This window comes from Somniosus microcephalus, chromosome 32 (assembly GCF_052327205.1).
Source record: "Somniosus microcephalus isolate GS21.2 chromosome 32, FLI_Smic_1.0, whole genome shotgun sequence".
NCBI classification, from domain to species: domain Eukaryota; kingdom Metazoa; phylum Chordata; class Chondrichthyes; order Squaliformes; family Somniosidae; genus Somniosus; species Somniosus microcephalus.
In genome coordinates, this window is record NC_141018.1 from 30,858,104 (window position 1) to 30,884,497 (window position 26,394).

A 26,394-nucleotide genomic window follows, 5' to 3' on the forward strand; every position below is an offset into this window, starting at 1 on the left:
AGAAAGAAAGACAGCTAGACAGACAGACAGACAGACTGATTGATTGAAAAGCAAAATACTGCGGATGCTGGAAATCTGAAATAAAAACAGAAAATGCTGGAAACACTCAGCAGGTCAGGCAGCGTCTGTGGAGAGAGAGAAACAGAGTTAATGTTTCAGGTCGATGACCCTTCGTCAGAACTGGAAAAAGCTGGAGATGGAGCAGGTTTTTAAGCAAGTGTCGGGGCAGGGAAAGGGGGAGGGGAGGAAAGAACAAAAGGGAAGGTCTGTGATAGGGTGGAAGGCAGGCGAGATTAAGAGACAAAAGGGGTGATGGTGCGAGGCAAAAGGAGATGGTAATGGGACAAGTTAAGAAACAAAAGATGGCTCTAGATGAAGTGTAAATGGCGATGGCAGAATGATCGACAGCTGCCGTGTGGGAGAGAGAATCCTACGTTGCAATGTGTTGATTGATTGATTGGTTGATTAGATCAGACAGCCTCCACAATACTTTTGCTTTAGTTTTAGTGTTTAATTCACTGTCACTTCCCTTCCAGGAATGCCTACCTTGAAGAAATTCTGCTCTTCTCTCAATTCAATTCAATTCAATTCAATTTTATTTATCACATAACTAAATACAAGAAGTGAAATCTAGTCAGTGAAATGCTTTTTTCTTGACGAGCTGAGAGCACCAAGCAGCAAGAACACTGAGCTGCCTGGTACGCACGGAGCCCGTGGGATTTTTGTTTGTCTCTTTCACCTTTATTAGTTTCTGTTTGCCTTCTTGTGATTGAGCATCTGTCTGCTAAAACTCGCTTTCATGGCCAGATTTTTGCAATGATATCTCTGTTTCTGGCCAGTATTCATCCCTCAACCAACACAATAACAAAAGAACAGACGATCCGGTCATTATCACAGTGCTGTCTGTGGGAGCTTGCTGTGCGCAAATTGGCTGCTGCGTTTCCTACATTACAACAGTGACTACACTTCAAAAAGTACTTCATTGGCTGTAAAGCGCTTTGAGATGTCCGGCGGTCGTGAAAGGCGCTATAGAAATGTGAGACTTTCTTTTTTCTCTCTCAGCAGGTGTTGCCAGACCAGTCTTTTCTGTTTAATTTTTGTATTTATATAATGTTGCGATGCACCACATGGCAGTTTCACAGTGGGGACCTGCGCCAGCGTTTGAAATTCCCCTTGAATATCTCTTAATGTCTCTCAATGTCTCTTAACCTCTCCTGCTTTCTATCCTGTCACTGACCGTCCCTTTTGTTCTTTCATCCCCTCCCCCTTTCCCCGGCCCCCACTTGCTTTAAAATCTGTCCCTTTTCCTGCTTTTTTTTCCAGTTCTGACGAAGGGTCTTCAACCTGAAACGTTAACTCCGTTTCTCTCTCCATGGATGCTGCCCTGGCCTGCTGAGTTTTTCCAGCGTTGTTATTTTGAAATTCCCCTACTTTTTGCTGAGTTCCCCAATCTCAGCTGTGACCCTGGTGACAGTGGAGGAACGACGCTGCATGTGTAGACTTCTGAAGTGTAGTCACTGTGGCAACGTAGGAAAAGTTGTCAGCAAAAATGCACACAAAACCAGAGAGACTTGTATTTCTATAGCATTTGTCCTGGTCTTTTAGACATGTCTTTGCGTGCGTCACATGAATGAACTACTTTGCAGTGGCTGCTGTTACCTATGTGAGCGCTGCAAATATTTTTGCACACTGTAAAATTGCGCAAACAGCAATGAGGTGAATGGTTGCTTCCATCTGTTCTTTCTTTTTTAAGCTAGTATTGTGCTATTGTTTAATATTCGGCAGTATAAAAATAAAAGGCTTGCATTTCTCCAGTGCCTTTCAGCATGTCCCAAAGCGCTTCACAGACCCAATGAAGTACTTTTGATGTGTGGTCACTGTTGAAAGGGTCACCGGTGTCCTGGGGCCGATATTTATCCCTCAACCAACAATAACAAAAAGCTGATTATCCGGCCATTATCACGTTGCTGTTTGTGGGATCTTGCTGTGCGCAAATTGGCTGCTGCGTTTCCCATATTAACAACAGTGACTCCACTTCAAAAAAGTACTTCGTTGGCTGTAAAGCGCTTTGGGACGTCCGGTGGTCGTGAAAGGCGCTATAGAAATGCAATGCTTCCTTTCTTTTTTCACAGGGGTCTCTACTCCCCAGTGCAGTTCTTCCGTGAGAACAGCGTTCCCTCTAAGCTGCGTGCTTGTGTGCGGCCGCGCAGTAACCTGCACGGTCCCGCGCGGGTCGCTCGCAAGCTTTCCCACTTGAAATACTGCGCGTGCGGGGAAATGTAAAGGAGCCGCCCGTTGAAATAAACAGGCCGCGAAGGCAACAAAGACAATCGGGAGCGAACGTGGCAAGGGACGGGGAGCGAATGGCCAGGGATTCGGAGAAGGTGCCTCTGTGTTTGTCGAAGAGTTCTCTGTCATGGAGTTTGCAGGCACAATAGACGGGAAAAAAATCTCAATGCACATAGATCAGTCATCTCTTCAATAATGTATGAATTGAACTGGGTATCACACTCCTCATTTTTATAATATTTATAATGCAGATATTGTGCAGATTGTTTGCTTCTTTGAATTTTCTTAGTTGATTAAAAAAAATATATATATATGTATATATTCAAGCCAACATTCCTCCTTCAGCCAATTAAAAACAGGTCTTTCACCTCACTTTCTGTTTTTTTGGATCTTGCTGTGCACAACACTTCAAAAAGGAACTCGTTGGCCCTTTGAGGATGTGATAAGGCGCGCAGAAACATTCTTTCCTCCTATACACATTTAAAGCTGCGTTTCCCACATTACAACAGCGACTCCACTTCACAAAGTACTTCGCTGGCTGTAAAGCACTTTGGGACGTCCGGTGGTCATGAAAGGCGCTGTAGAAATGCGAGTCTTTCTTTCTTAATGCAGGGAACGCGGCTGCCGACTTGCGCACAGCAAGCTCCCGCAAACAGCAACGTGACAACGCACTCTGGGGAACCCACGCAGCCGGCTGTGCAAGTTCCTCGCAAGCTACGTTGAGAAGGTCGCACTGATACGGATCAGTGTTAACGTAAGTCTTTTCTGTTGACACTGCGGGTGGTTGCGCTTTCAATTGTCTATATCAATTGATGCCTAAACTCAGGACTATTTTTAATTTGCTGGTGAGTGGAGGAAGGCAGAGCTTTGCACACGTGCATTCAACACACGCAGAGCCGGTGAGCCGCCTCTGCCGGTCAGTCAGATTCTTAGAATTAAAAAGATTTGACAACATCGTCCAGGTTATACCTATCAGGGAATATTGCACAGGCCGGGACTCTTTTCCCTGGAAAAAGAAGGCTGAGGGTGACCTGATAGAGGTCTTTAAGATTATGAAAGGGTTTGATATATGTAAGGGTGGGAGATGTTTCTGACATAATAAAACTCACTTCGCACTTGGTTTGAGTATAAAGCAAGGCTTCAATCAACTTGTTTCAAAACATGGAGGTCTAGTTGTACTTCACTAGTTCCTGTTTACAAAATGTCCTGGGAAAGCTGGGCCCACGCCCGAATATTTATACTCCTTGGATGGCGCCACCAGCTGGCCGTCCAGTGTTATTTCATGAGTCTTTCTTCATGGATCATAAGATTCATAACAGTTTCCACTCCTGGGGGAGACTAGAACTAGGGGCCATAAATATAAGATTGTCGCTAATAAATTCAATAGGGAATTCAGGAGAAACTTCTCCCTACCACAAGGAGTAGTTGAGGCGAGTCGAGCTGCCTTTAAGGGGAAGCTAGATAAACACATGAGGGAGAAAGGAATAGAAGGATATGTTGATGGGGTGAGATGAAGAGGGGTGGGAGGAGGCTGGTGTGGAGCATAAACACCGGCATGGACCAGTTGGGCCAAACGGCCTGTTTCTGTGCTGTATGTTCCATGTAGTTCTATGTAGGCCATACTGTGCATGGGCTGCATTAATGCCAAAGGGATGGTCAGGTTCTGGTGGTTTGACAGCAACGGCAAATGTCACAGCAAGATTACACTTCCTCCCACCCCGCCTCCTGTAAGGACTCTATTCCATTCTCCCAGTTTTTCTGTCTCCGCCGCATCTGCTCCGAAGATGCCACCTTCCACACCAGTGCTTCCGATATGTCTTCCTTTTTCCGCAACCGAGGATTCCCCTCTACCGTGGTTGACACGGCCCTCGACCGTGTCCGTTCTATCTCCCGCACTTCTGCCCTCACCCCTGCCCCTCCCTCCCGGAACCACGATAGGGTTCCCCTTGTCCTCACCTTTCACCCCACCAGCCTCCACATTCAACGGATCATCCTCTGCCATTTCCGCTACCTCCAAAGTGATCCCACCACCAAACGCATCTTCCCCTCCCCTCCCCTTTCAGCATTCCATCGGGACCGCTCCCTCCGAGACACCCTAGTCCACTCCTCTATCACCCCCAACAGCCCTTCCCCTTCGCCTGGCACCTTCCCGTGCAAGCGCAGGAGATGTAACACCTGCCTCTATACCTCCCCCCTTCCCACTGTCCAGGGCCCCAAACACCCCTTCCAGGTGAAACAGCGATTTACTTGTACTTCTTGCAATCTAGTATACTGTATTCGCTGCTCACGATGCAGTCTCCTCTACATTGGGGAGACCAAACGCAGATTGGGTGACCGCTTTGCGGAACACCTCCGTTCAGTCCGTAAGGGTGACCCTGAGCTTCCGGTCACCTGTCATTTTAATTCACCGCTCCATTCCCACTCGGACCTCACCGTCCTTGGCCTCTTGCATTGTTCCACGGAAGCTCAACGTAAACTCGAGGAACAGCACCTCATCTTCCGATTAGGCACTTTGCAGCCTTCCGGACTCAATATCGAGTTCAACAATTTCAGATCATAACCTCAGCCCCCATTACATTTTTACTTATATTTTTTTCCACCCTTTTGTTTTGGGTTTTCCCTCCCCCCCCCTTTCCTTTTTTTCTTCTCTCTCCCACATGGCAGCTATCTCTTATTCTGCCAGTACACTTCACACCTAATCTGAGCCGTCTTTTGTCTCCACTGTCCTATCACCATCTCGTCTGGTTTTGAATACCTCTTAATGTCTCTTTTACTTCTTTTGTTCTATCGCAGCCCTGCCTTCGATCTATTTTATTTCCTTTCCAGTTTTGAAAAAGGGTTTCGACCCGAAACGTCAACTCTAATTTCTCTCCACGGATGTTGCCTGGCCTGCTGAGTTTTTCCAGCATTTTCTGTTGTCACAGCAAGATTGACAGGTTATCACTGCACATCACTTCTGCAGCACTGCACCAACTGTTCCAATAATACAAAATATAAAGGTTTAAAAATCTTCCATCTGAAGGCGGAGGAGGTATTTTGAATTATTTTATCCTATAGATTATTTGATTAGATTGGAATGCTGTCCCTTTGTGCTCGGGTGTGTATTCCAGGACAGTTACTAACAAATATATATCATCTGAAATGTTCAGAGATATTACATAGTATTTACAGCACAGAAACAGGCCATTCGGCCCAACTGTTTATGCTCCACACCAGCCTCCTCCCACCCTTCTACATCTCTCCCTCTCAGCATAACCTTCTATTCCTTTCTCCCTCATGTGCTTATCTAGCTTCCCCTTAAATTCATCTATACTATTCACCTCAACCACTCCTTGTGATAGCGAGTCCCACATTCTCACCTCTCTCTGGGTAAAGAAGTTTCTTCTGAATTCCCGATTGGATTTATTAGTGACTATCTTATATTGATGGCCCCCCCATAGTTCTGGTCTCCACCACTCCCCCCGCAAGTGGAACCATCTTCTCTACGTCTACCCTATCAAACCCTTTCATAGCAGTCTCGTTTGTTGGATAAGTGACATGAGTCTTGTCATTCATGTGGAAATGACTTATGTAATAATACTGGGCGGCCTGCTGGTGGCGCTGTCCAGGGAGAGTATAAATACTCGGGCACGGGCCCAGCTTGCGCAGGACATTCTTCAACAGGAACTAGTGAAGGACACAACTAGATCTCCATGTTGTAAAACAGTTGATTAAAGCCTTGTTTAATACTCAGACCAAGTGCCTAGTAGTTTTCTTACGTTAATAAGGTTACGAAGTTTTGGCACAAATTTGTGATGATGGAAGAATTGAAATCACATCAGTGATGCCAAGAAAGCTGCAGCACTTTGATTATCAAGAACTTAATTCGACACCACCAGATACACCAGCAGGTGTGCTTTGTTCGTGCTGGATTTTACAACCTCTTTTTCCTCTTTAGCACAGTGGGGGGGTTTTTTTTGAGACCATTAACGCATTCATTAGAAGGGTCAGTGCCAGTGCAATGTGCCCACAAGCTCAAACTTAGCCACTTGGAAGCATAAACTGCCAACTGCTGCAGCCATTAATAAAACCTTGGCGGCAATTAGCAGTGAGGTTAAATATTCCGTCAACGATTTGCTGTTTCAGACTTGGTGGGGGGGGGTACTCACAGCCCACAGACACAACAGATTTTAAGGAGCATCTTCAAGGAGGAGGGAGAGAGAGGCAGAGAGCTTCAGGGAGGGAATTCCAGAGCTTAGGGACAAGGCAGCTGAAAGCACGGCCGCCATTGGTGGAGAGATTAAAATCGGGGATGTGCAAGAATCCAGAATCGGAGGAGCACAGAGATCTCGAAGGCTTGTGGGCCACCTTCAGTGTGCCAGTGCAGCCTTCGGTCGCCTGAGGAAGAGAGTGTTTGAAGACCAGGATCTCAAACCCAGCACCAAGCTCATGGTCTACAGAGCAGTAGTGATACCCGCCCTCCTGTATGCTTCAGAGACGTGGACCACGTACAGCAGGCACCTCAAAGCACTGGAGAGGTACCACCAACGCTGCCTCCGCAAGATCCTTCAAATCCATTGGCAGGATAGGCGCACCAACGTCAGTGTTCTCACTCAGGCCAACATCCCCAGCATCGAAGCTTTGACCGCGCTCGATCAGCTCCGATGGACGGGTCACATTGTCCGCATGCCCGATACGAGACTCCCAAAACAAGCGCTCTACTCAGAGCTCCGGCACGGCAAGAGAGCCCCAGGTGGGCAGAGGAAACGCTTCAAGGACACCCTCAAAGCCTCCTTGGAAAAAGTGCAACATCCCCACCGACACCTGGGAATCCCTGGCCCAAGACCGCACAAAGTGGAGGAGAAGCATCCGGGAAGGCGCCGAACACCTCGAGTCTCTTCGCCGGGAGCAAGCGGAAGCCAAGTGCAAACAGCGGAAGGAGCGCATGTCAACCCAAGCACCCCACCCACCTGCCCCTTCAACCGCCGTCTGCCCCACCTGTGACAGAGACTGTAGGTCCCGCATTGGACTCATCAGTCACCTGAGAACTCATTTTAGTGTGGAAGCAAGTCATCCTCGGCTCTGAGGGACTGCCTAAGAGAAAAAATGTAGGGCTAGAGGAGGCTATAGAGATAGGAGGGGCGAGGCTAGTGTTCCCATTAAGCTGTGTGGGTGTCTGGAGGTCCCCGCAGCTTTTCCAATGGGAGATATTGCTCACAATTTTGAATGGGCCGTGCAGCCCATTAAACGGACTGCACACCCCAAAAAATAATTATGGGGAACATTCGGCGAGGCCATGCCCTATGAATGAAAGCCAAGTGAATGATGGTGCGCTTCACTGGAAGGTAGCACTACTGACCATGATTGTACCACAGTAAATTGACCAGGGAAACTGCAGCAAGATAACCCGTACCTGATTTAAGTCGAACGCTACAAATAATTAACATGCTCTGGGACTAATCAAAGAGCAAATAGGGAATCATTGACACGTGACTGGATTACTTGTATAGCCGTTCGCTCGGTCCTATTTTTTGCTTATACAGGAAACTCTCGATTTACTGGCACCTAAATAACCGGAAATCTCTGTTAACCGGCAAAATTCAGGAGTAGGTTCAGGTAAGTTTTACTTCATATTAGTGGCCGTTCCTGGATCTGTGGCCGTGTAACCGGGGTTCCTGCACCTGTTGCCATGCAACAGGGACGCCTGGATCTGTGGCCGTGTACGGAGCTCTCGTACCTTTTATTATACCTCTCTGTAATCCGGACTTTTTGATAAACCGGCACCACGCCGGTCCCGTCGGTGCCGGATAAAAAAAGAGTTTCCTGTACCTTTAACGAGGCCGATTAGTCCCAGAACCAAATCAGAACTGCGTTGCTATTTCAGCATTGTTTCTTCAGCCCCATTCATTTAAGTCTCCTTCGCAGAAGAGACCTTCCGATGAACTCGCACGAACAGTTATTTCGGAAAATGTTAATTGCTAGCTGAAACCTGTGGTTATTTGTAGGTGGAAACGATGGAATCTGGCAGCTACGACGTCGTTTCACGAGCCATGGAGCGTGCTGCAGCTATTTATTGCGACCTCTGTCGCTCGTATCAAAATTTTACAAAAAAATAACCCTTAAGAATTGAAGAACCACAATGAAGGCCCACGGTGCAGGAGACCACTGCAGATTGTTGGACCACTGACTGAATATAAAAGGTAAAGGGGCAGGAAGTTAGTCACTATGTAAGAAGTAAATCACAGCATTGCAGTCCCCCCTGATACAGTCAGACAAAACAACTCCACCGAAAATAGTTTGAAGAAAGCACACAATAATTAGCTTTGCAACTTGCGTTTATACCCAATAATTAATCTGGTTCTATGATCTGATTCAAACGGAAAATCTTCACGCTAACCTGAGTGACACGCATACTGCACAGGTTCACCTCCTTATGTGCCAATCACTTACAAACACGTACGCCAAGTAATTGCAATGACCCAGTATTAATTATGGAGGCACGTCAGGTGGTTGGCTTATTCCCGTAATTACTCAACTTCAACATTAAAGGAACTGAACAGCTCCAGACAAAGTGGCGGGGTTTTTTTTCCAACCTTCCCAACACGCTATCTCTAAGCTGTGACCTTTATAGCCAAGGTTTACCGGTTCTGCGACAATCCTTTGTTTTGGTTCAGCATCGCATCCACGGTATTTGGCATCAGCTCCTTTTTTTCTGCATTCGGCCCGACTGCTGGGAACTCCATTTTGAGGACATCCTTGAGGCACTTTTTAAGACGCAACACCTGGTATTCTGCCTAAAGATAATGTCACGTAATTTTTTTTTTTTGTTATTGCTTAAGTTACACAATGTGACAATAACAATGTCGCCCAGAGAGCGGTGAACCTGTGGAATTCTCTACCACAGGAGGCAGTGGAGGCCAATTCATTAAATATATTCAAGAAAGAGTTGGATGTTCTTGCCATGGAGGGAGTGCAGCGAAGATTCACCAGACTGATACCTGGGATGGCAGGAATGATGTATGAGGAGAGATTGGGTCGATTAGGCTTATATGCGCTAGAGTTTAGAAGAATGAGAGGGGATCTCATTGAAATTTATAAAATTCTAACAGGACTAGACAGACTAGATGCAGGAAGGATGTTCCTGATGGCGGGTGAGTCCAGAACCAGGGGTCACAGCCTAAGGATAAGGGATAATCCATTTAGGACAGAGATGAGGAATTTCTTCACTCAGAGAGTGGTGAACCTGCGGAATTCTCTACCACAGAAGACAGTGGAGGCCAATTCATTAAATATATTCAAGAAGGAGTTGGATATATTTCTTGAGGCTAAAGGGATCAAGGGATATGGGGAGAAGGCAGGGACAGGGTACTGAATTTGGATGATCAGCCATGATCTCATTAAATGGCGGAGCAGGCTCGAGGGGCCGAATGACCTAATCTTGCTCCTATCTTCTATGTTTCAATGTTTAACATCAAACTACCAAGAAGGCTTCAACCATTTTAAATTTAGTGGCTAGTTTAATATTTTGACAACCTGCCAACATAGGCTTACCTTCATACATCTATATTACATTAGCTATATATGCTCCACATTATTTAAGTCTCAGCTTGGCTAAATGGGTAGCACACTCACCTCTGCTATCAAAATAGTTGTGGGTTCAAGTCCCACTCCAGAGACTTGAGCACAAAATCCAGGCTGACACTCCCAGTGCAGTGCTGAGGGAGTGCTGCACTGTCGGAGGTGCCGTCTTTCGGATGAGACGTTAAACCGAGGCCTCCGTCTGCCCTCTCGTAAAAGGTCCCATGGCACTATTTTGAAGAAGAGCAGGGGAGTTCTCCCCGGAGTTTTGGGGCCAATAGATGAGGCCTTTAAGACAGAGATGAGGAGAAATGTTTTCCTCACAGAGGGTCGTGAGTCTTTGGAACTCTCTTCCTCAGAGGGCGGTGGAAGCAGAGTCTTTGAATATTTTTAAGGCAGAGGGAGATAGATTCTTGATAAGCAGGGGGGTGAAAGTTTATCGGGGGTAGGCGGCAATGTGACGTAATCAGATCAGCCATGATCTTATTGTATGGTGGAGCAGGCTCGAGGGAATTACTCCTGCTCCTAATTCGTATGTTTGTACGTTCTTATATTTATCCCTCAACCAACATCACTAAAAAAACAGATGAGCCGGTCATTATCACATTGCTGTTTGTGGGAGCTTGCTGTGCGCAAATTGGCTGCCGCGTTTCCTACATTACAACAGTGACTACACTTCAAAAAGTACTTCATTGGCTGTAAAGCGCTTTGGGACGTCCTGAGGTCGTGAAAGGTGCTATAGAAATGCAAGTCTTTCTTTCTTTGGGCATTATGACTTTGTGACTAACTCAAGCCTGCAACTGCACACTTCTGCCACTAGATGGAGCTTCACAGGCCTCAGAGGCTGCAGATCCCCATACCAGCGATTTACTTGTACTTCTCGCAATCTAGTATACTGTATTCGCTGCTCACGATGCGGTCTCCTCTACATTGGGGAGACCAAACGCAGATTGGGTGACCGCTTTGCGGAACACCTCCGTTCAGTCCGTAAGGGTGACCCCGAGCTTCCGGTCGCCTGTCATTTCAATTCACCGCTCCATTCCCACTCGGACCTCACCGTCCTTGGCCTCTTGTACTGTTCCACGGAAGCTCAACGTAAACTCGAGGAACAGCACCTCATCTTCCGATTAGGCACTCTGCAGCCTTCTGGTCTCAATATCGAGTTCAACAATTTCAGATCATAACCTCGGCCCCTATTTCATTTTCACTTATATTTTTCCACTCCTTTCCTTTCCCCCCCCCCTTTCCTTTTGTTTCTCTCTCACACCTGGCAGCTATCTTTTGCCCTGCCAGTACACTTTACACCTAATCACAGCCTATTACCATCTCGTCTAGCTTCTAATCTCTTTTACTTCTTTTGGTTCTTTTATTCTTTTGTCCGATCGCAGCCCTGCCTTCGATCTAGTTCCTTTTCTCTCCAGTTTTGAAGAAGGGTCAAACCCGAAACGTCAACTCAAATTTCTCTCCACGGATGTTGCCTGACTTGCTGAGTTTTTCCAGCATTTTCTGTTGTTATTTCCCCATACCTATACCCGCACCATTGCTACTGCACTGGGAGAAATATCCTTCATTCTGACTCTCTGTAAGCAAAGCCATGGAAGATCCACAATGATTGTTTAAAATAAACTAAAATGTATCCTTACTTTGTCTCAAGTTATTGCACGTTGGTTAATTTATCTGTTTAAAAAAACCATGACAACAACAACTTGTATTTACATAGCACCTTTAATGTAGTAAAACGTCCCAAGGTGCTTCACAGGAGCAATTATCAAACAAAATTTGACACTGAGCCGCATAAAGAGATATTAGGGCAGATGACCAATGCAGAGGTAGGTTTTAAGGAGCATCTCAAAAGAGGAAAGAGAGGTGGAGAGGTTTAGGGAGGGAATTCCAGAGCTTAGGGCCCTGGCAGCTGAAGGCACGGCCGCCAACGATGGAGCGATTATAATCAGGGATGCTCAAGGGGGCAGAATTAGAGGAGCGCAGAGCTCTCGGGTGTTTGTGGGGCTGGAGGAGATTACAGAGATAGGGAGGGGGGCGAGGCCATTGAGGGATTTGAAAACAAGGATGAGAATTTTTAAATCGAGGCGTTGCTTAACCGGGAGCCAATGTAGGTTAAATTTAAGTCAAACAGATTGGAATCGGACTTGAGTTATACTGTCATTTCTGCAGTGCTGCACAGTAGAAACTGCAGCCTTAGCGCATCAGTTGATGAGCGTCTTAAATTAACTCCATTTCTGTAGAGCGGCTCAGAAACACAACCTGCAAAAATTAAAAGTGAAGGGCTGTTCAGGCGATTGATATTTTAATTGCATTTGATTCAAAAATGGGATTGGGACAAAGAAAAGACTGGAAAGGGGAACAAACACGAAGCGCAAAAAAACAAACAAATAATGCAACAAAATGAGTTAATGACTTGGCTGTAAAGCGCTTTGGGACGTCTTGAGCTTGTGAAAGGCGCTGTAGAAAAGCGTATTATTTCTTTTTGATGAAAACCGTCATGGGTAAAGAGCTCACTGACGATATGATCGACAGGTTTCACAGTTGGAATGAAGTAAAGTATTTTTTGAAATGTTGGTCACTGTTGTAATGTAGGGAAAAAAAAGGTGGAGTACAGGAAACTCTTAATTATCCGGCACCGACGGGACCGGCGTGGTGCCGGTTTATCAAAAAGTCCGGATTACAGAGAGGTACAGTTAAAAGGTACGAGAGCTCCGTACACAGCAACAAATCCAGGCTTCCCTGTTGCTTAGCAACATGTGCAGGAACTCCGGCCACAGACCAAGCGTCCCTGTTGCTTAGCAACAAGTGCACGAACCCCAGTTACACCGCCACAGATCCAGGAACTGCCACTAATATGAAGTAAAACTTACCTGAACCTACTCCTGAATTTTGCCAGTTAACGGAGATTTCCGGTTATTTAGGTGCCGGTTAAAAGAGACCAAAAAATTGAAGTCGTCTAAAAGTGCACGTGCTCTTTGGAAAGCCTGCGGAGATGGCCAGGAAGGGGTGGGGGGGGGGGGGGGGTGGTCATTGTGGGTGGAGAGGCTGTATCTTTCCTTCTACTGTCTTCCACACACAATTGGCAGAAAGTCCAATTGATGAAGGAGGGAGGATAAACTGGCATGGTCGGCACATGACCGGCAAGTCTGAGCTCGCTGGAGCTATGTGGGAAACCTATTGCGGATCTTAAAAGATATTCTTTACATGTTTGTTTTTAATTTTAGAACATTTTAAATATACGATCAGCGGTGTTGAGTGTTTGCTGCAAGCACTAATATTGTCTAGAGAAAGCGTATATTATTACTTCACTTAGCAGTTCTACAGCCTTGTTTGAAGTAGCCATAGAACAAGTAGGTCGACGTTTGACGGGGACTTCGGGCTTCCTGCCAGAGAGTTGGTAGCGGTGAGAATATTGTCATTTTGATGCTGGTGTGTTAATCAGCTTGGAGCCGTAGGGCACAAAGAGCTGTTGGAACTGATGGTGCGGTTTTGTTTGCTTAGATTGGTGTGCCAACACCTATCAGTAATCAGCCTAGTTGCACGGCATTCTGACTTGGAGCTGGGAGATAGGAGGGGATGAACAGGCATATACAAGTGGAATCCTGGCTCTGTTACAAGAGCTGCTTCGTCAGAGTGCCAAATCAAATAGTATCCCACGGCAACAAAGTGAAAAAATTGAGTTGATCAACTGGCCAGCACAAAAAAAAAGTCGTTATAGAGTATAAAAGCTCTTTAACCTTTTATTACAAAGAAAATGAGGTGAAATTGCCCTGTGCATATTAACACACAAAGCGGTGAGCCATTTATTTTCAAATGGCTTAATCCTCTTTTTATTCATGCTCGGGATATGGGCGTCACTGGCAATGCCGGCATTTATTGCCCATCCCTAGTTGCCCCTTGAGAAGGTGGTGGTGAGCCGCCTTCTTGAACCGCTGCAGTCCGTGTGGTGAAGGTGCTCTCACAGCGCTGTTGGGGAGGGAGTTCCAGGGTTTTGACCCAGCGACGATGAAGGAACGGCCGATGTATGTCCAGGTCAGGATGGTGTGTGGCTTGGAGGGGAAACTGGAGGCGATGGTGTTCCCATGCACCTGTTGCGCTTGTCCTACTAGGTGTTGGAGGTTGCGGGCTTGGGAGGTGCTGCCCAAGAAGTCTTGGCGAGTTGTTCCATTGCACCCTGTGGATAGTACACACAGTGCACCGGTGGTGGCGGGAGTAGATGTTTAAGGTGGTGGATGGGGTGCCCATCAAGTGTGAAAGGATTCGCAAATTTCATGTCTCCCCTGAAGATTTACTTCTGGCTTATTGGAGAAACCCTGGCTGGACTGAGTTTAAAATCCAGGGCTCCAGCGCCCAACAAGATGCTACGGTCAACCTCATGGCCAAGGCCTGCAAAGTTCAGGTTTGGACTGACAAAGAAGGAATGTTCTAGAAATTAGAAGGCAGACAGGCCTTCTGCATTTATGTATGAGAAGCAAACAGTGGCATTCGGGCCTCTGATTAAAACCCATCAAGGCCGTTTGCACAGATAATCAACGGGTAATAGTTGCATTCAGACCTTCGTTAGCTGACTTCAACACTGTTTGGAAACGATCAACGGGGCATTAAAACTGGAATGGCCCCATCACAAGACCAGTTACACAAAGGAAAACACTTATGGGACGTTTAAAGACCGATTAACCGGCCAGCCAGGTCGATGGGCCCAGACCGGTTTCCTTTGTATCATCTTCAACACGTTCAGGTCAGACAAAGAAACAAGCTGATCTGACAGATGATAAGGGCTCCCAGAAAGGGGTATAAGTAATTCCTCGGGAAGCCATATCTCTCTCTCTCTCTCTCGCCTGGACTCCGGTGCCCTGCCTTACCATCAAGAAGATCGACGACGAAGAGCCCATCCAAGGGAAGCAGGATACCCGCAGTTACATTTTAAATCACTGGGGTATCTCTGCTCTGGGCGGTGAAAACCCTAAAGACATCGGCAGGCAACGGGGCACGGAGCAGGCGTCCTAACATCCGAGACTGGTGAGCATAAACTTTCTGGCCCATCACAAGACAACTTAGATAGGTGTAAAGGGTGGGAGTTAAGGGGATTGCTAAAATTGTCATTTTAGTCATTTTCCCTCGATGTGTCCATTTCTCCTCCCCCGCTAAGTGTAATTGTGTTACATACATAGTGATTTTCTCTGTATAGTGTTTATTTTTCTCTATTTTTAATAAACATTGGTTTTCTTTGCACCAAACCACTGGTCTCGTTTTGTTTATATCGCTGCTCATAATAAGTCCGGTGGTCAGAACCAGAGGGGAAGCGACTCGAACCGCACGGGGCTGGAGCAGCTCAGATACGCCTGACTGGCCAGTCACAAACCCCAAACCAAAACCGCCAACAAGCGGACTGCTTTGTCCTGGATGGTGATTTAAAATTTTTTTTTAATTCATTTATGGGAGTTCCCCCCGGTGTCCTGGGCCAATATTTAACCCTCAGTCCGCATCACTAAAAAACCGATTATCTGGTCATTATCACATTGCTGTTTGTGGGAGCTTGCTGTGCACAAATTGGCTGCTGCGTTTCCTACATTACAACAGTGACTACACTTCAAAAGTACTTCATTGGATGATAAGCACTTTGAGACATCCGGTGATCGTGAAAGGCGCTATAGAAATGAAAGTCTTTCTTCTATAAAAATGATTTTAAAAGGTGGTTTATAACCGGGATTTTGTTTTTATGAGGCAAGATGGGTCTAACGTGTGAGGCTAAAGTTATTCTGGTAGGTGGCGGGGAAAATAAAGCGGTGCCCTGGTGAGTGAGAATTGCATAGAATGATAGAATAGTAAGAAAGAAAGACTTGCATTTATATAGTGCCTTTCACGACCACAGGACGTCCCAAAGTGCTTTACAGCCAATGAAGTACTTTTTGAAGTGTAATCACTGTTGCAATGTAGGAAACCCGGCAGCCAATTTGCGTATTTACAGCCAATGAAGTACTTTTAGTACAGCACTGAAAGGAGGCCATTCGGCCCATCGAGTCTGCACCGCCTCTTTCGAAGAGCAATCCAGTTAGTCCCACTCCCCCCTGCTCTTTCCCCATATCCCTGCAATTTTTATCTCCTGCAAGTATTTTTCCAGTTCCATTTTGAAGGCTACGATTGAATCTGTTTTCACCACTCTGACAGTCAGCGCATTCCAAATCCTAACCATGGGGTGGCGCCACTCAATGACAGGAAGTGGCGCCACTCAATGACAGGAAGTGGCGCCACTCAATGACAGGAAGTGGCGCCACTCAATGAAAGGAAGTGGCGCCACTCAGTGACAGGAAGTGGCGCCACTCAATGACAGGAAGTGGTGCCACTCAATGACAGGAAGTGCTGACATCGGAATTGCAACAGAGGAGTGTTCCCACTTCATGTTCCCCCAGAGTATTCAGGCCTTGCATTTGGAGGATGCTGCAGGAAGAAGAGTTGAGGTAGTACAGGGTGCCTTCAGCTGCCGCGGCCCTAAGCTCTGGAATTCCCTTCCTAAACCTTTCTGCCGCTCTACTTCGCTCTCCTCCTTTAGGGGCCATCTTTAAAACCTACCTCTTTGACCAGTTGGCCTAAGAGCCATGCATTTTACGGTCAGCAGCGAAGCAACGGCGCTCGCTGTTCATTACGCTGACAGCTGCCCGCAGACCTCTCCTGGGCTCTTGAGCGGCAACTTGCTGCCATTGGACGTCTGATCCAGTGCGGCGCCCTCTACAGGGGATCTGTGGTGTGTGTGAGCAGAGCAAGCAGCGCCTGGCTCTTCAACAAATCAGATTGAGGAAGCCTCACTGAGCCACACGGAGTCTAAACCAGAAAGTATAAATTAGAATATTTTGCTTTAGAGAACATCTTGAAGCTAAAGGGTGAATCCAATTAGGTAAGGATGACGTGGAACTAATAGTTTATAAAGACCTCAGTTTCTTTAGTGATTTTTTTGGACTCCTTGTTAATGTAATCGGGTATAATAGAGTTCACAGACAGACCAGGAAGTATAAATTAGAGCACTTAATTCATTGTAAAATCATGTACAGAAAGCAAAATAAAGAAAGCGATAGAAAGATGGGATTAAGAGAGCAAGCGATAAAAAGACAGAAAAAGTAAAATAAAATTTTTTATTAAAAAAAATTCTCCAGCCATAATGAAATACTGAATGAATGAGACTCCACACTTGTAAAATTAAAATTTCAGGGCCAAAAAGGTTGTTTGGCAGGAATGAATATTGGGCTAGAAATTCATTATAGCCCAGGAATGGGCGGTATCATTAGAAAAGCTGGAGAATTAGCGCCAGGCGCTAATGCTTTAGACTGCACGCAAAATTCATTCTCACTGCTCAAAGAAATAATTGGGGCGCTAAATCCAGCCTTAAAGGCTGAACTCAGTGGCGTTACATGCAAAGGGTGGACCAATATCGGGTGTAGTCTAATCTTAACTCATCATTGCCACTGGCTATTCCCAGAACTTAAAGGGGCGGTTCATTGATGCTGCAGCACCTCATTCTCAGCATTGCTGGCTGTGCAGCTGCCTCAGCGAGGAGAAGCACAAGTAGAAGGAGCCGGAGGACTGAAGCAGGTGTGTTCATGGCAGATCCACCTCAGTTGGGTGGTCAGGGTGATTGAATGCTTCAACAAATGCTACATATCACCATCTGTACCACAAGCTTCACACATTGCCCAAAGCACCACACCACCAGTGCTCACCCACCAACAACCTCTACCTACCAACACTCACTCCCACATCTCACGCTTTGCACACAATGACAGTTATTCAACTATGGGAGGCACAAGGGTCATTATTTATTAGCTTGATTGTGATATGTGTGACACGTTTATGCATAAATTTATTCATGGAGTTTGCAATATTTTGTGGTCTCTCTCATTTCACCTTTGTGTCCAGGAGGATGCTATGATATGGCACAGCACAGGGATGGTATGATGGGCATGTGGTGAGCAAAAGGGATCTGCGGTTTAATTCATCCTGGTGTGAGGTTGGAGGTCTGTTTGGAGGAGGTGGCAGAGTTCTGTGTCCACCCGCTTGCTGATGCGGAGCCATCTAATACACTCCTCACTTCACTGAAGTTAGGAGAAGTGCTCTCAGAAAACCCTCGGAGGATAAGGCCTCCTGTTGAGAGCCCTGATGGCCCTCCTCCTCCCTCTGGCTACATGTTCCAATATTTCTCGCTGCCTCCGCTCCCTCCGCCGTAGATCCTGGAGGGCCAGGTGGACTGCCAGTACAGCTCCTGACATGAATCAATTGAGCGGCCTGCGGGTGGCGCTGTCCAGGGAGAATATAAACACTCGGGCACGGGCCCAGCTTGCGCAGGACATTCCTAACAGGAACTAGTGAAGGACACAACTAGACCTCCATGTTGTAAAACAGTTGATTAAAGCTTTGTTTAATGCTTAGACCAAGTGCCTAGTAGTTTTCTTACATCAGCTCCCATTAATGTAAGCCAAGTGTAGCACTTTGATATTTTTAAAGAATAAATGTAACTACGTTTTAGTTACCGCAACACTCCTGATACAAAAGAACCTTTAAATTACTGAATTAAACTGTTCCACAATGACTCATTACTCAAGATCCCTTGAAATGACGTCCCTGGAGCCAGCTTCCACCTGCTTGACACCTCCTCGCCCTGTCGCTCTCTGGTCAAGGCACTAAGGTGGGAGGCATAAATCAGTTTTGCAGATCGGGTGCCCAGTGAGCATTCACTGATGTCACGATCTGCCTGGCGCTGACCTCGTATCGGTGGCGCAACTGGGGTGGGGGGGTGGGACACCGGATTTACCATGCGGCGCTGGATTTGCCTCGCCCCGGCGATACTGCATTAGTGCCCCATTGGCGCCAGCTGCTGGCACTAAATGGAGGCGCTAACCAACTGAATTTTTCCTCCAAGAACTTATCACGCCATTAAAAACTCACACACATCTGAATGCACCATGACTCATTTTTTCTGCCGTGCTTTTCGGTAACTAGTGTGTGACATAAGAAAACTACTAGGCATTGGTCTAAGCATTAAACAAAGCTTTAATCAACTGTTTTACAACATGGAGGTCTAGTTGTGTCCTTCACTAGTTCCTGTTAAGAATGCCCTGCGCAAACTGGGCCCGTGCCCGAGTATTTATACTCTCCCTGGACAGCGCCACCCGCAGGCCGCTCAGTATTATTTCATATGTCTTTCTTTCATGAATGACTGATTCATGTCAGTGTGTAAGTACCGCAATTTCAGGCTGCTACGTGGAGTTGAATGCCGAGTCTATCGGCGAGGTACCGGTATAGCGCAGCTTGTGGGGGAGCAGGGCAATTCGGACAGCAACCTCCATACTTCCGCCTTTAACTGCGCACGCGCGGACTCCAGAGGTTACTGCCCGATTTAGTCCATATTAAGGCTGAGCGCTGATAGCCTGTCCTGTTACTCTTAACGCAAAAAAAACCGGGCCACTCAATTAGGTCCCCCCTCAGCCTCCTCTGTTCCAAATACAAGTTTTATTTTTTGTTCCGGTGAAAATCGCACCTACCTGCCAACTTACACTCATTTTCATTGACAAATGTGACCTTTTTTTGATACAACTTACTCTTAAAAACAAACGCCGCTTCTTGTGCTTATAAGTGTGTTTACAACCAGGCTCGAGGGGCCCCATGGCCACATCTTGAGTATTGTGTGCAGTTTTGGTCGCCTTATCTGAGGAAGGATGTTCTTGCCATGGAAGGAGTGCAGCGAAGATTCACCAGACTGATACCTGGGATGGCAGGAATGACGTACGAGGAGAGATTGGGTCGATTGGGCTTATACTCGCTGGAGTTTAGAAGAATGAGAGGGGATCTCATTGAAACCTATAAAATTCTAACAGGACTAGACAGACTAGATGCAGGAAGGATGTTCCCGATGGCCGGGGAGTCCAGAACCAGGGGTCACAGTCTAAGGATAAGGGGTAAGCCATTTAGGACAGAGATGAGGAGGAATTTCTTCACCCAGAGAGTGGTGAACCTGTGGAATTCTCTACCACAGAAGGCAGTAGAGGCCAATTCATTAAATATATTCAAGAAAGAGTTGGATATATTTCTTAAGGCTAAAGGGATCAAGGGATATGGAGAGAAGGCAGGGACAGGGTACTGAATTTGGATGATCAGCCATGATCTCATTGAATGGCAGAGCGGGCTCGAGGGGCCGAATGGCCTACTCCTGCTCCTATCTTCTATGTTTCTATGTTTACTCCTGCTCCTAATTCTTATGTTTCTTATTGGAGTGACTCTGAAGGGACGTGGAACGAGAAAGGGTTGGTCTCCATGAGAATTACTTCAAAAATGAATATTAGTTTCTCAATTTTGTATTTTGTAAAACAGTTTTTAAAAAAAAACCTTCCTGCATGGTCAAGCCCCTTCAAATATTAACACACACACCAGAAGTCTCTTGCAAATACAGACATGGCCTTAGGCGTCCCCTGACTCAATTGGAAACGTGTGAAAGGAACAATTGGGGGAATAGTTTGCCTAATCCCCAGATTTTGCTTGTTCAGAGACGGCTAGTTTTTACTTTATATGCCCCTACATTGTGCATTTGGTGCTCTGATTGGCTGGAAAGGGACGGGTTTCAGCCAACCAAGGCCCATATTTGTGTATAATGACAAGGTGGGTGTCACAGGGCCAAACATCCCACGCCTGAAAGGTAACCCTGTTAGTTTTTGTGACGTAGGTTGTGTTAAAACACCCCGGCGCTGGACTGGATGAGTTATACCGTCAACACATTGCAGTGAGTGTCTGTGCAGTCAGCTGGGGCGAACGAAAGGACAAGTGGAACACTGGCCAATGCTAGCTTTGTGAATAGGAGAAGAACGCTGCATCCAATTGCCTGTGAACTTATCCAGAAGCCTCCAGTTACAAGGATAAGAGATTGAGAATGTCGCAGCCGGACAACTTATCCCTCGTGGTCCATGGACCCGGCGATATAAAACTGGTAAACTGTTAACCTTGAAAGCGGACGATCTCGGCTGTCCAGTACTCACATTGTGATCTCGTGAACCGTGCACTGAGATGGTGATCTGGTATATTGCGTACTGGCCATTGTGACCTGTATATCCGGAACTCACAATGTGATCTGGTATTTGATGTATTCACAATGTGATCGTGTATATGATGTACTCCCAATGTGATCTTGTATATGATGTACTCCCAATGTGATCCTGTATATGATGGACTCCCAATGTGATCTTGTATATGATGTACTCACAATGTGATCTGGTATATGATGTACTCACAATGTGATCTGGTATATGATGTATTCACAATGTGATCCTGTATATGATGTACTCACAATGTGATCTGGTATATGATGTATTCACAATGTGATCCTGTATATGATGTACTCCCAATGTGATCTGGTATTTGATGGACTCCCAATGTGATCCTGTATTCACAATGTGATCTGGTATATGCTGTATTCACAATGTGATCCTGTATATGATGTACTCACAATGTGATCTGGTATATGATGTATTCACAATGTGATCCTGTATATGATGTACTCCCAATGTGATCTGGTATTTGATGGACTCCCAATGTGATCCTGTATTCACAATGTGATCTGGTATATGCTGTACTCACAATGTGATCCTGTATTCACAATGTGATCTGGTATATGCTGTACTCACAATGTGATCTTGTAGATATGTATAGAAGAGATTTACTAGAATGCTTCCAGGGATGAGGGAATACAGTTACGCGGATAGACTGGAGAAACTGGGGTTGTTCTTCTTAGAACAGAGAAGAGTAACAAGCGATTTGATAGAGGTGTTTAAAATCATGAAGAGTAAATAAAGAGAAGCTGTTTCCAGTGGCTGAAGGGTCGATAACCAGAGGGCACAGATTTACAGTGATTGGCAAAGGAATCAGAGGCGAGATGAGGGAAAAACCTTTTTATGCAAGGAGTGGTTAGGATTTGGAATGATAGGGCGGTGGACACAGATTCAATAGTGGACCTCAAAAGGGAATTGGATAAATACTTGAAGGAGAAAAAGTTGCAGGGATATGGGGAAAGAGCGGGAGAGTGGGACTAACGGGATTGCTCTTCGAAAGAGCCGGCGCTGAATGGCCTCTTTCTATGCTGTGTACTATTGTATTGTATCATGTACTCACATTGTGATCTCGTATATCATTTACTCCTATTGACACCTCGTACATCATGTGCTCACATTGTGATCTTGTTGTATATCATGTACCCACATTATCGTCCTGCAAATGGCCTTCTGAACGATGAATTCCATTTTTGCTGCTTTTTAAAGGCTGCAATCTGCTGAAACAGGAGGGCTGACGATAGTCTGCGTGAATGTTTTATGCAGCTGTTCCATAGAAAGATAATATGTGGAAGAACGCATATATTGTGGGAGGAACAAAATCTAATCCGGATGTAATGCTTGATTATTGACAGACTTGTGTCTAGTGGGAGATATTTCTGGTGAGAGCAGTTCTTCGGATATTGGTGGACTGGAAAAACATTTTACTCCACTTATCAAGACTTTCCCTAATGATTTAAAACTGAGACTGCATTTTGGGTTTATTTAACAGCGTCTTAAAAGAAAACGACACAATATATATTGATCTGGACGAGGGAATTGGATGTAATATCTCCAAATTTGCAGATGACACAAAGCTGGGTGGGAGGGTAAGCTGTGAGGAGGATGTCGTGAAACTCCAGTATGATTTGGACAGGTTGGGTGATTGGGCAGAAACATGGCAAATGCACTATAATGTGGATAAACGTGAGGTTATCCACTTTGGTGGCAAAAACAGGAAGGCAGATTATTATTTGAATGGCAATAGTTTGGGAGAAGGGGAAGTGCAAAGAGACCTGGGCGTCCTTGTGCACCAGTCGCTGAAGGTAAGCATGCAGGTGCAGCAGGCAGTTAAGAAGGCAAATGGTATGTTGGCCTTCGTAGCAAGAGGGATCGAGTACAAGAACAAGGATGTCTTGCTGCAGTTGTACAGGGCCTTGGTGAGACCGCATCTTGAGTATTGTGTGCAGTTTTGGTCGCCTTATCTGAGGAAGGACGTTCTTGCCATGGAAGGAGTGCAGCGAAGATTCACCAGGCTGATACCTGGGATGGCAGGAATGATGTATGAGGAGAGATTGTGTTGATTGGGCTTATACTCACTGGAGTTTAGAAGATTGAGAGGGGATCTCATCGAAACCTATAAAATTCTGTCAGGCCTGGACAGACTAGATGCTGGAAGGATGTTCCCGATGGTTGGGGAGTCCAGAACCAGGGGTCATAGTCTAAGGATAAGGGGTAAGCCATTTAGGACTGAAATGAGGAGGAATTTCTTCACCCAGAGAGTGGTGAACCTGTGGAATTCTCTGCCACAGAGGGTGGTGGAGGCCAGTTCATTAAATATATTCAAGAAAGAGTTGGATATATTTCTTAAGGCTAAAGGGATCAAGGGATATGGGGAGAAAGCAGGGACAGGGTACTGAATTTGGATGATCAGCCATGACCTCATTGAATGGCGGAGCAGGCTCGAGGGGCCGAATGGCCTACTCCTGCTCCTCTCATCAATGTTTCTATGTAAAGTTGCATGCAGATTCAAGCGCCCATTGTCCAATTCCAGCCAGCTGTTGCCACTATGATCCTGTTGCACTTAAATTTTTCTTTGCATTTGAGCCTTCGCTGAAGGCAGGGGGTGGGGGTGAGTGAAGGAGAGAAGTTGGGGAGGAGGTAGAACCACACAGTGGCACATGCGCTGTTCACCATTCAAGCTAGCAGGCCTGCTGATGGAGTACATGCTGTCTCCTTTATTGCCAGTAGTAAAATCTCTGTTTATTTCTATCACAAGGCTAGGAGCTCTCTTTAAAGAGTACATTTCTTCTCTCCACAGGAGAAACGCCCAGTTCCGGAACCAGGCCCTGGCGGTAAGCATGTTCTTAAAAAGATTTTCCCGAGTGAAGCCTTCCTCTGTTCTTTTGAACATCGACCTGAAACGTTAACTCTCGCTCTCCACAGATGCTGCCTGACCTGCTGAGCATTTCCAGCACTTTCTGTTTTTATTTCCGTTCTTTTGAATTACTTATTTTTATTTTCAGGCTCTCGGCCTCTCTTAGAAACATTCATTGTACGAAAAAAAAGCACACCTTATTGCATTAACCTATTGGGCGGTAAGACAGTTCAGACTTTAATGCTGCTATATCATGGGTTGCAGGATTTTCAAACCCTTGGTGGTATTTCCACCATTGTCCATTCTCATATTGAAGAAGATGCTTAAGGTGAAAGGTCAGATAATGGGTGGGAGTGGAATAGGTGCTTTGTTATTACCAGGCACGAGATGTTTGCAATAGGGTTTGTAACCTTTTCTAACAGCTCTTGAAGAATTCACTAGAGTTTAGAAGAATGAGAGGGGATCGCATTGAAACGTATACAATTCTGACAGGGCTAGACAGACTGGATGCAGGGAGGATGTTTCCCCTGACTGGGGGTTCTAAAACGAGGGGTCAGTCTCAGGATATGGGGTAGGACATTTAGGACTGAGATGAGGAGAAATTTCTTCACTCAGAGGGTGGTGAACCTGTGGAATTCTCTACCACAGAAGGCTGTGGAGGCCAAGTCACTGAATATATTTAAGAGGTAGATAGATTTCTAGACACAAAAGGCGTCAAGGGCTATGGGGAGAGAGTGGGAATATGGTATTGAGATAGAGGATCAGCCATGATCATATTGAATGGCGGAGTAGGCTCGAAGGGCCGAATGGCCGACTCCTGCTTCTATTTTTCTATGTTTCTATGAATGGCATGCAGAGTTGTACCCCATTCCTGTTTCTTGTTTAAAATATCTACATTAGTGAAAGGCTTCCCTAAAACTTGGTCAGGATGCTTGAAGCATTATACTGTTGGCTGATGGATGTAAATAATGAGAACGTGGCTTCCTCCAAGCTGATGCAAGGGGGGGGGGGGATGACGCTGAGAAATCGATTTCTCAAATGATCTGCCAAAATCTGTTTTCTAGTTGCTCAGAAGCAAGCGAGATTCTTTGCAATTCCCCCAGTGAAAAATTCTTGTCAACTCTTGCAAACTCTGGGAAGCCAGCCACGTAAACCAACTGCAAGGCAATGCCTCGTTTATATACTTCCGCCTTACCTAGGAGCAGCTCGGCAACTATTCTTCACAGCTACACCCTTGATTAAATGGCTGGGACAGCGATTTTTTTTTCCTTGTTGATTTAGTCATGTATAAATTATAAATGGAATAGTTGTGTACTGTCCTGGGTTTTACTTTATTTTTTTTTGGATCCGGTTTCTGTCGTAAGAAAACTCACTAAGCACTTGGTTTTGAGTATAAAACAAGGCTTTAATCAACTGTTTCGCAACCATGAGATTTCTAGTTACATCACTAGTTCCTGGTTACAGAAACGTCCTGAACAAGCTGGGCCCATGCTCGAGTATTTATACTCCTTGGACGGCGCCACCAGCTGGCTGCCCAGTGTTATTTCATGAGTCATTTCTTCATGATGATAAGATTCATGACATTCTTCCCGCCTCAAAGATTTGGACGTCCGACGACTTCCTTCTAGCGGATTAGACGGACCACGAATAGCTGCAGTCTTTTAGATCTTTGTTTGTGGCTGGAAGGCACGTCTCCTCGGACCGTGTCTTGGTCCCTGGGTCGCTTGGTCCGTACTGGTAGATCGACAGGGCCCGTGTCGCCTTGATCGACCTGAGGGAGACTGGGGAGGTCATGACTCCGGGTGCGGGTCCCCACAGGCGCAGAGCTGGCTTCATTTTGTTTGGTAGCCGGGGATTGACTAGCATCCTGGCTTCGGGTGGCCATCCTGTGGGGAGCACTTGGCTCCCCGAGTTGATCCGGTGGAGTAGCCGGCAGATCCCTTGATGTCCCAGGTAGGGCGTCATCCTCAAAGGAGCGCAGAGTGTCGGCATCATTACTATGGGTCCCTCTATCAGTTGAGTAAATTGACGTAAGAAAACTCACTAAGCAGTTGGTTGAGTATAAAACAAGGCTTTAATCAACTGTTTCACAACCATGAGATTCTAGTTACACCAACTAGTTCCTGGTTACAAAAATGTCCTGAGCAAGCTGGGCCCACGCCCGAGTATTTATGCTCCTTGGACGGCGCCACCAGCTGGCCGCCCAGTGTTATTTCATGAGTCATTTCTTCATGAATGATAAGATTCATGACAGTTTCCTTCTTTCACCTGTTCCTACAAACAGTTTTCAAAAATGCACGCTCTCTGCGACCTGTGCTGCTTTCAGGCATCTGCTGCAGATCACTCGCCAGCCACTCTGTACTTTCAGTTATGGGGGGGAGGGGGGTGGTGGGGGAAGAAGCCAACCTTGCAGAGGCTTGCCCCAACAGTTTGATTGCCAACTTGGAGGGAGCGGCAAATGTTTTATAATTAGTTTGAAAGACCTCCTTCTGGAAGACCCCAAGCTGATCGGCGTACTCTCTCTTCTAGATAGTTTTTCATCAGTCCAACACAGCATCCAACACCTCATCTTCCGATTAGGCACTTTACAGCCTTCCGGACTCAATA

General features: G+C 46.1%; 2 protein-coding genes across 5 annotated transcripts in view; one reads left to right on the top strand and one right to left on the bottom strand.

Annotated features, from left to right (window-relative positions):
* The window catches only part of LOC147097365 (dual oxidase maturation factor 1-like), a 60,231-nt gene extending 51,220 nt beyond the window's left edge, over nucleotides 1-9,011 (bottom strand). Inside the window, 1 exon segment of the mRNA XM_085972003.1 lies at nucleotides 8,911-9,011. Within this exon segment, the coding sequence (XP_085828129.1) occupies nucleotides 8,911-9,011 (101 nt within the window).
* Nucleotides 1-26,394, top strand: part of LOC147097366 (sorbitol dehydrogenase-like) — an 80,732-nt gene that overhangs the window by 38,769 nt on the left and 15,569 nt on the right. The window contains exons 1-2 of one of the 4 annotated variants that reach the window (XM_085972281.1): nucleotides 8,854-9,073; nucleotides 23,731-23,764. Coding sequence is in view for 2 of the 4 variants with exons in the window: in XM_085972279.1 (XP_085828405.1) it covers nucleotides 20,759-20,815; nucleotides 23,731-23,764 (91 nt within the window). In the remaining 2 variants the exon portion in view is untranslated. Of the gene's footprint in view, nucleotides 1-8,853; nucleotides 9,074-20,535; nucleotides 20,816-23,730; nucleotides 23,765-26,394 lie in introns of those variants that run through there. The other 3 variants (XM_085972279.1, XM_085972282.1, XM_085972280.1) reach the window with 3 other exon arrangements.